The sequence below is a fragment of the Pyrus communis genome, chromosome 1 (genome assembly GCF_963583255.1).
Source record: "Pyrus communis chromosome 1, drPyrComm1.1, whole genome shotgun sequence".
In the NCBI taxonomy this organism is placed as follows: Eukaryota; Viridiplantae; Streptophyta; class Magnoliopsida; order Rosales; family Rosaceae; genus Pyrus; species Pyrus communis.
This window is the reverse complement of record NC_084803.1, coordinates 14,626,883-14,637,338: the sequence shown is the minus strand read 5'-3', so window position 1 is coordinate 14,637,338 and position 10,456 is coordinate 14,626,883. Positions and strand designations below refer to the sequence as shown.

The 10,456-nt window shown below is 38.9% G+C and overlaps 1 protein-coding gene and 1 pseudogene across 1 annotated transcript; one reads left to right on the top strand and one right to left on the bottom strand.

Moving 5' to 3' along the window:
* The first annotated feature begins 476 nt into the window (after nt 1–476).
* Nucleotides 477–4,402, top strand: LOC137709238 (probable L-type lectin-domain containing receptor kinase S.5). The gene is made up of 2 exons (XM_068448336.1): nt 477–1,997; nt 3,488–4,402. The coding sequence occupies exons 1-2, from the start codon at nt 662–664 to the stop codon at nt 4,333–4,335; spliced, it is 2,184 nt and encodes a 727-aa protein (XP_068304437.1). The 5' UTR covers nt 477–661; the 3' UTR covers nt 4,336–4,402.
* Nucleotides 4,403–5,032: 630 nt separating this feature from the next.
* LOC137728708 (2-oxoglutarate-dependent dioxygenase DAO-like) lies at nt 5,033–6,571 on the bottom strand (annotated as a pseudogene).
* Nucleotides 6,572–10,456: the final 3,885 nt, after the last annotated feature.

The following is a 10,456-nucleotide window of genomic DNA, read 5'->3' as shown; positions in this document are numbered from 1 at the left end:
TGTTAGATTTTGAAATTTTAAAAATTTTAATCTAATTTTTCATCCATTTTGATCAACGAACAACACATGCAATTAGATGAAAGCGAAAAGGTAATTTTGTTTAGGTAAATTGGATGCAAAGCCAATGCTTTGAAACACTAATTGGACTCCCGTAGCTAATTCAAATAGAAAGTGTACAAAATCAACTAGTGGAAGAGAAAGAGAAGGAGAAGAAGAAAAAAGTATCAAAATGCATAGAAAATTGGATGAAAATTTCAAATTTTAACGTTAAGGGAGAAATAAAAGTTTGGAGAAGTAATTGGTTAAAATAAAAATTAGTAGAAAATTAGCAACTCTTTATAAGTTATGGATGAAATCGATAAATAACTTAAAAAATATTGACTCTTGATTAATTGATTAAAATTTTAATTAAAAGGGTCAATTAATTCTTTCTCAAAAAAAAAAAAAAAGTCAATTAATTAACTGGAAATTTCAAATTTATGACACGGAATCGGCAACCGAAGGTTCAAAAAACTCATCGATTTCGCAGGAACAAAAAAACCAATAAAAAATTGAAAATTATAAACAAATAAAGAGATGTGCATTTGCTGAAGAACTATAGTCAGTTAATTACAGCTGTATACGATCTCTCTCCCTTTGGAATCATCTCATACAATTTCACATGAGCGAGCGTGCAACGACGTCGTCGTCTTCTTCTTCCAGCTGCCACATGAAGCTGAAGCAGCTGACAGCCGGTCCGACGGCTCTCCTGCTGCTTCTGCTGCTGCCGGCAGCTTTCTCCGATACTGACACCCTCAGTACGTCTCAAAACGAGTTCGGCCCCTTCGACCAATCGTATTACAACAAGTTCGCGGTGCTCCTGCCGGCGACGATCAGCAACCAGGCGCTCCAGATCACGCCGGACTCAGCCGGAAACTTCACCCTCTACAACCGCTCAGGTAGAGTCTTCTACAACCAATCTTTCACGCTCTGGAAAGATTTGGATTCAGATTCTCCCGATTCCGCAGCAAACGGAAGCCACGTGGCGTCTTTCAATTCGTCGTTCCTGATTAACGTCTTTCGTCTCAACGGCTCCGCCGTCCCAGGCGAGGGCCTGGCGTTCCTCATCGCGCCGGATATGACCCTCCCGGCGGCCAGCGACGGTCAATACCTCGGTTTGACCAACGCCACCACCGACGGAGACCCCAACAACCACTTCCTCGCCGTCGAGCTCGACACATTTAAACAAGATTTCGACCCGGACGACAACCACATGGGCATCAACATCAATTCAATCCGGTCCAACAAGACCGTTTCGCTCTCGGATGTGGATATCCAGATCGCGCCTCCCGGTACCCGATTTTACATGGTCTGGATCGAATACGGCGGCGAGTCGCACCAGTTAGACGTTTATATGGCCGAGCAAGACGGGGACCCGCAGACCGGGTTCGTTATCCGGCCCAGGCCCACAAGCCCAGTCCTAACCGCCAATCTCAACCTCAAGGACATAGTGAAACAGAAATCCTATTTCGGTTTCGCCGCGTCGACCGGGAGCGCGATCGAGCTCAATTGTGTGTTGAGATGGAATCTGACGGTGGAGCTTCTGCCAGGTGGCAATGGTGGGAATACTAATAAGGGGTTGAAGATTGGGCTGGCGGTGGGTGTGCCCGCTGTGGCGCTGTTGCTGTTGGGCCTGGGCGGGTTGGGGTATTATTTGTACAAGCGGCGGAAGGCGGCGGCGTCGGACGAGAATATTTTGGGGGCGCTCAAGAGTCTTCCGGGCAGTCCGAGGGAGTTTAGTTTCAAGGAATTGAAGAAGGCGACGAACAATTTCGACGATAAGCACAAACTGGGGCAAGGCGGATTTGGGGTGGTGTATAGAGGTGTGCTGCCCACAGAGAACATGGAGGTGGCGGTGAAGAAATTTTCCCGGGATAATCTCAAGGGCAAGGACGACTTTTTGGCGGAGCTCACCATTATCAACCGGCTCCGGCACAAGCATCTCGTCCGATTACTCGGTAAGTCACCATTCTTCTTAAATATTAATTTATTTAGACATGACCCCGTTGAGAGCATTTCAGCTAAACGTAAAAAAGGATTTCGATCCCATTTGGATCCAAATTGTGAAGATAGTATAGATCTTCATATTTTAGTCATTCATCATGCGATCATAAATTATTTGATTTTTTTATTTAAAATTAAATACAAATAGCACCTGATGAAAACTGATCGTACGATGTATGATGAACAGCTTCAATGGACGACGTAAAATAAAATATTAAAACTCATTATTTATGAGACTCAAATTTAACAAGTGAAAATAAATACTTACTAGCATTACACAGCAAAGAAATGCTAAAAAGACTATCTCAAATTTGAGATTCTAAAAAAAATGAGACTTTCTATAAATTCATTGACATCTTATGTTTTTGGCATAATGTTTTATAATGTTAGCATATAAATTGACCTTAAAACATAATATGATAAAGAGTTCATAAGTAGTTCCATTTTGATAAAATCTCCTTAACATTTCTCTACAATGCATTTGCGCGTAATACTAATACGTATTAAATATTGCTTGCTTCCGTCATCAATCATGTAAGAACAAGTATCAATATGATAAGTGATAACATGTCATATTCAACATGAAACTTGCATGAACAACACTAGTGATTTAATTAAGGCTTTATTCTTTGTCAATGACTTAATTAAGGCTTAAGATTTATTTCTTTGGTTGGTTTACCCAATTATAAATTAATTTATTCAATATAAAATAAATAAATTCACTAACAATAATCCTAGGTGGATAGGCGTATATAAATTATTATTTAGCGGCTCCTGAAAACAGCCTGAGTCTAGTTAAACAAATAAATCCTAAGCCTATGATAAAGCCTGAATTATCACCCAACAAGGGAGGGCCCATGTTCGTTGGTGTACGCCACGTCGTTTTCTGCTCTTCTAGCATAGGGGAGAGATTTTTTAATGTACCAAAAATGTCATAATATATTACGTGTTTTTATTTAAATAATAAAAAATTTATGTTAAAATATTATTATATTAAAATATTAATAATATGAAAAATAAAAATTTTCATCATTTATATAATGACAAATCAGCCGCGATGCCACCTACCGAATCTGTTATGCCAATTAGGACCGAGGAATATGTATTTAGCACATGGGCATACCAATTCTCAAAAGTCAGCATTCAACTAAGAACTGAAAGAAAACTAGAACAATAGTTTGGCAGGTCAAATCCATCTTTGGATTTATAAAATGTACAGTCAGTGACTTTATTATGTGTCTTGTCTTACAAGACAACTCTATCGACATATTTTTTTTTTATATATAAGTTATTTCAAAAGTCGCAGTTCGATATTTAAAGTAATTAAAATTGTAGATTACACTAATAAAAATATGTAATGGCCAAATGTATTGCTCTCTTTGTTTGATATGGTCAAACTTTGGTACGACTTGTTATATTTTAACGAGTAGTTACAAATATGCAGGATGGTGCCACAAAAATGGAATGCTACTCATAGTCTACGAGTTCATGCCCAACGGCAGCTTGGACAGCCACCTGTTTGGCGAGACGGAAAATGCAACCCTAGGCTGGAGCCAGAGGTACAAAATCGTTGCCGGAGTAGCCTCCGCCCTACACTACCTCCACAATGAGTACGACCAACGAGTTGTCCATAGAGACCTAAAAGCCAGCAACATAATGCTAGACTCCAACTTCAACTCCCGCCTTGGGGACTTTGGCCTTGCGCGTGCCCTAGACAACGAGAAGACCTCGTACGCTGAGCTCGAGGGTGTTCCAGGAACAATGGGGTACATAGCCCCCGAGTGTTTCCACACGGGGAAAGCCACGTGCGAGTCCGATATTTACGGATTCGGGGCCGTGCTCCTAGAAGTCGTGTGTGGTCAACGGCCGTGGACCAAAATGGGAGGGTTCCAATTCATTGTGGATTGGGTTTGGTCGTTGCACAGAGAAGGGCGCGTGCTGGATGCCGTCGATGAGAGGCTGGGAAATGATTACGTGGCGGAGGAAGCCAAGAGGCTTTTGCTTCTTGGGCTGGCCTGCATGCACCCGATCGCGGGCGAGAGGCCCAAGACGCAAACTATTATCCAAATTATTTCCGGGTCGGTTCCCGTGCCCCAGGTCCCACCCTTTAAACCCGCTTTCGTGTGGCCCTCCAGCAATATGCCTGAGGGAGTGAGTAGCGAAGCAAACACAGTGAATACGACGTCGTCCTGGCCCCTTGAGATATCGGTGGCAGATACTTCTGACTGGACGCCGCGCTACGACAGCCAGGATAGCAATGGAGGAACAAGACAACATAGTGACAGCTTCTAGATTTAAGATCCTTGTTTTGTCGTCAGTCCCACATTCTCCCATTTTTCCTTTTTTTTTTTTTTTTTTTTTTTGTTAAAAAAAATTATCTTTGCTTTTCGCTTGAGGAATTTCATAGTTTGTAAATTTTGTTAGTATTAAATGTATAGATCTTAATTTTATATTCCTTATGAATCATGTAATAGAAGTGTACAATCTAAGTTTGGAAAGCTGTGTGATTAGTGCATATACTGATCACTACTTCTTTTGTGAATTACGAGTTAATGTATTGCCTTAATCTTCTTTTGTGGTGGGTGTAATTATTTACAATTTCAAAGTCTTCGAGAGATGATTATACAAATAGAGATATATTTTCTTATGGTCCATCGTATCCATCACGTCAGATTACATAATAAGTGTTGTAGACACAAATAAATATATTTCAACCAATATCGGTTTTTCCCTCAATACAGGTACGACCCGCCTTCAAAATCAAATTGTTTGGTTGATTGATCACTCTAAGATCCAAACCATGTCACCATTGTTCTTTCAACGAACAATCCCAATGCTTCTAACAAATTGTAAAATTGTGGTTTAACTAGTTCAATTAGGCAACAATTTGTAACATTAATTCACTTATTTGAATATATAATATGATCTGTAAATTAATATAGCAATTGTCAATAGGTTCACTTCCTTCTTGTGCCACATAGCCGCCAAATTAGGAGGGGGTGCGTACGAGTGCAAGAGCTTCGCCAGCTTGCAGTTTTGTGGACAGTCTGAGCTTTATATAATCTTCACAAGTAAAACGGACATAAAGTCGAGGGTGCTCCGAATCCACAAACTCCGGCGGAACTTCCAGTACTACTGCTTCCTGCTTCGGTCCCAAGAGGAATGTAGCGATCGAGACTCGAACCGTTGCCTCCCTGCCTTGTACTCTATGCTTCACATTGCACAGCCTCCATTGCTCCATGCCTTGATACAAAATATCAACGTAAGCGACTATGCATAAACAAAACTCGTTACAAATTATTAATAAAAAAAAATGTAGAGCTGAAGAGACACTAAATAGACAATAAAGTACCTGAGCAACATCTCGGAGATTGATGAGGAGAGTGCCTAGACAAGGATCAACGGCTACGAAGGCGCTGGATTTGTCCATCTCTTCCAACCCACCGACATTTTCATCGTCTTGAAGAATGGTTAGAAATCCTGAGTCTGTGTGGAATTGTATACCAGAGGATCCAACTGATTCAGGAGTAAGGTTGTACTTGTTTATCCTAAACTGGCAGGGCCATCCCTTGAGATAATCACTATTAGTGGCGGATCCATATAGGGACCCAGGACCCTTTGAAAGGTCGAAGAAACACTTGTGATCAATTTTCGGGACCTCCAACAATTTGGGCAGGTGCAGTGAAGAGGCTTGTTGCCTTCATAGATGTGCAAGCAGCAATGCTTATAACAAAGAAGAAGAAGAAGAAAAAGTTTTTAATTTTTGTTTTAAAAGACCTAACCAAAATGACAGCATTTTTGAGCCAGGTCATTATAAAAAATTTAAAAACTAAAATATCTGTATTTTTTCTATAGAGCTCGAGAACCCCGATCTTTTCCAGTATCGCCAAATTATATTTAAGAACTCCCAGCCCCAATCATCGGAACCTTCCAACTTTAAACCCAAGTTACCTTATTCCCCACCACCATTTGCCGTTCCATTGTCCTTAGCTGCCTAATTTGTAGAGTCACTAATTATGTTATGTTGCTGAAAATAATTTGTTGGTTTTATTACTTTTGAGATTAATCTTAATTTATTCAATAAACTAAATTCAATAGAAAATTATGAGATAGAACCAAATTAGTCATTTAAAAAATAAAAAATAAAAACTTTTATGTTGGAACCTTTTGATCTTGAAATCCTAGATCCGCCACTGCAACTGAGAGCAAAGCTGTCGGCAGCTTGATGTGATCCCAAGTCATATAGCCCCAAAGCTTCATAGAGTGGGTTGATGTTGCTGGGAGCCATGTATCCACTGCCCGCTGTGACATCCTTGTTCTGCTTCTTGATCTCCATGAGCAGGTCCAGCAAAGATCAGACCACTGATTTCATCTTCGACATCAGAGCCGATGAGATCATGTGGTTCACAAGCCCGAAGCATCCCCATGTCTCTGATGCTTCCCTCATCTTCCTATACTTTTCTGCGTCTGGAATTTTTTTTGGATCATTGGCTGGGATTGTCTTGCAATCTTCCCCTCCATCTCTCATTTCTGAATTTTGGGTTTGTTTTGATTTCTCCTCCATTTATACAAGCGACAGGGTGAAGGAATCAAACTTTAGATTTCAGATAGAAAGATAAATGTTAAGGAACGTCTCTAAACACTTATTTCTATCTGTCTATTTAAGGCAAGATTAAGGCCTGGTTTGGTACTGAGGTGATTCTGAAAAAAATTAGTATAAAAAAAGGTTGAGAGCTGTTTTTGTGTTTGGTAAACATTCAGCTTCAGTTTTTTTTCACAGTTTTGAGTGAAAAAAGCCAAAAACAAGAAGCTGCAAAACCCAGCTTTGAAAACCGGTTTTTTTTCACATCTGTTTTACATAAAAGTTTACCAAACACTATAATACTGTTTTTTTTTTTTTTTTCAAATGCACTTTTACAAAAAAAGTTTACCAAACACTCTGCTGCTTTATTTCACAGCTGCTTACTTTCACAACACAACAGAAGCAGCTTTTTTTCAAAGCACAGCAATACCAAACCAGCCCTAAGTAAGGGGTCAGCAAAGAAGAAAAATGTTTGCGCCCTCTACCGTTGTGCGGCCACACGTAAAAAAACTAGGATGTTGTCTGTATTTTTGTATGCGTCGGACTTACTCGTGGTCCAGCCCCTATTAGGAAAGAAATTTTTCATTGTAATGGGAACACAAGTAGTATACCACGTGTTTTAATAGAAATGATAGGAAATTTTATTTTTTAGGTCATTAACTTCTTAGCACACATATCTCACCATTTATATAATGACACGTGGTGTACCACTTATTTATCGGTCACACTGAAAAATCTCTCCTACTAGGAAGGTCACACTGAAAAATTTCTCCTATTAAGAAATTAAATAAAGTTCTAAAAATAAATAAGAAATTACATAAGAAATTAAATAAAGTTCTAAGAGTAAATAAGAAATTACATAAGAAATTAAATAAAGTTCTAAAAGTAAATAAGAAATTACATAAGAAATTAAATAAAGTAATACAAATAAATGCGAAATTATACAAAGTCTGTGGAGTTAGGATATGTGGTGCTAGGATCTTGGTTGTTAGGATTTCTGTAGCTGGAACCCCCTTGACTTGTTTCGGCATCTCTTGCACGCCTCCTTCGCACGACATCTCTTTTTTCTGATGTCCAAAAATATTTTGAATTTGGAGACAGTCCTACTAGAGACTTGTTCATAGTGTCACGATCTGTTTGAGCCATCCTTTCTTCTCTAAGCATCTCATTCTCTCGATGAAGTGCTTCTCTAATCATCTCGTTCTCTCGATTAACTATTTCTCTTTGTCTCTCAGCCGCCGCATCACGAGCCTCAGTAGCTGCAATAATTGCTGCCATAGTAGTAGCTTTTTCCTCATCTCTAGCCTTTTCCCATGCCATGTTCAGTTCACCTTGACGAGTAAGTTCCTCCATATATTTAGTGTAGTCATTTTTGGAAGAACTACTTTTTTTCTTTGATGCCTTTTTACCTTGAGGCCTGAGGGACTGACAAGTCGGTTGGGTCTCTGGCATTTGTTCAGGCGTCCCTTCCGTGTCTTCAAATGTGTTGGCTTCTTGTTCGGCTGTGTCTGATTCTGGCGAACTGTGTAGACCCATACCGTGCATGACAACTTCTGGACCGGTTGCCACAATTTTGTATCTAGGGCAATCTTTGACAATTTGCCAACATTCCCATTTGTTGAATAATTTGTTATGGTTCTTTGCATTGTATAATGCTTGTGCTTGTAGTGTCTATAAAAATGTGGGATAATATAGTATTAAAAAATACAGGTGTAACACAAATAAATAAATTAAAATATTGATGGACGTGGAATGCATATAAATTACATAAGAAATTACATAGAAATTACATAAAATATTGATGGGCGTGGAATGCATATTACATAAAAATTACATAAGAAATTAAATAAATTAAAATATTGATATGGGTGGAATGCATATAAATAAATAATCTGGACCGTTGGATTTGAAAAATAATCAAATCCAACAGCCAACACGCTGCCACGTGGCCAACGGTCAAATTTCTGACCGTTGGGCCTTTTTTTTTTTTTTTAATTTTTGGTGAAAAAAACGTGGACCGTTGATCTGTGATCAGACGGTTCAATTTAAAAGTGAAATTTAAATTTTTTTTACCGTTGGAAATCCAACGGCCTACAAAAACTAGCCATTGGAAATCCAACGGCTCTGAGGAGGGCCACGTAGCCCTCAGCCGGTCGAACGCAACTTGCCCTGCACGTGGGCCCCACTGCCTGCAATTGCTGTCGGCTACTTGCGCCAGGAGAGCGTGTTGTGCACGCGCCAGGGAAATGGACCGGCTTCTGGGTCTGTCCGACATGGACTGGGCTGCTGCCTGGCTTGGGCTGGGTGTCAGGTTGTTTCACGGGCTGGAGGGTGTGGACTGGGTGCCAGGCTATTTTTTTCACTTGGTGCCGGTCCATTGGGCACGGGCTGGAACTGCTCTTACTGTTCAATTAAGTGGATAAATGGGCTGGGTGTTGGCGCAAAGTCTTTAGGGGTGGAGTTGCTCTGGAGGAAGGATAATTTAAAGATGTTATTTCAATGTCAACTCAGCCATCAAACACAAATTAGAAATATGTTTTTGACATTTTGATATCTCCATTCAAGATACCTTAAAAGGGAAGATGATATATTATATATGGCAGCTAAGCTTTGCCACACACAAACAGATTAATCAAGGGATTGCGTACAAGTGTTGTGCAACGGTTTGAACCCAAACAGATTAAATCAGAGGATTGCATACAAATGTGATGTGCTTGTCCAAAATATAAAGTTATTTTTCACTTCTTATGCCTATTCTTTCAGACTGTTTTCAATATTTGTTGCTTTGCTGCTATAAAAAGATCAAAAATTTTGTTGTTGTTTCTTTATCGACCGAAAAGAGGAGTTGACGGTTACGTTGTGGGCTGATGTTGGATAAGCTTTTTCTTCTTTGTCAACATAGGTATTTTCTCTGCCAGTCATTGTTATTGGGGGCAGATTATCTGCCCTCTTATTTGGGTACCCTTCTCATCCTTTTTTATTTGTGCGATCATGGTTAAATCACATCAACATTTTATATTTCTATTGTTTTTTGTCTTATTATCTCTATAAAAAAAATCAATATAAAATGTTGACGTGGCTTAACCGTGACTGCACAAAATAGAAGAGAATGGGAAAGGAACCCAAACAAAAGGGCAGACAATCTGCTCCATTGTTATTTTCACAAGTCTAAAATTCAGGATCTACCTCGGTATTCAGTTTTTTCAAAAAACTTATTTTTATCGTGTTTCTTTTGGTGTATACACATGTTGTTTCGTTTACATTGTTTGGGTGTTTTGCCGTTGTGAATTTTTATTGTCTTTCTTTGGTCCAATTTGTTATTATATGTTTCCCTCCTTCTTGGCCGGTTAATTTACAAATGTCTTGATCTATCATTGGTCGATCACTGCTATTAGTCGTTTTCTTACTTTATTTCTGTTTTCATTCAGTTATGTGCACTAGGTTGATTTAAGCATGTTTGCTTTTTGTTAACGGTTACAAAATGATTGATATTCTATTGCGACTGAATTGCTTGGTCTCTTTTCTGTTGTTTTTTGTTGGGTAAAGTACAAAAAACTAGCTCAACTATTGGGGTCACGACAGTTTCATACCTCATCTTTTAAAATTGACAATGTCATACCGCATCTTACGAATTTGTGACAATGTCATACCTCCGTCAATTTTTCTGTTAGTTTTTCTGTTAAATGCTGACGTGGCAAAAGACGGAGACCACTTTCTATTAAAAAATTAATAAAATATTATTAAAAACTAAAAAAAATATTTAATATTATTTAAATATTAAAATAATAAATAAAAGTAAAATTTAAAAAAAAAAAGTACAAAAAACTACCT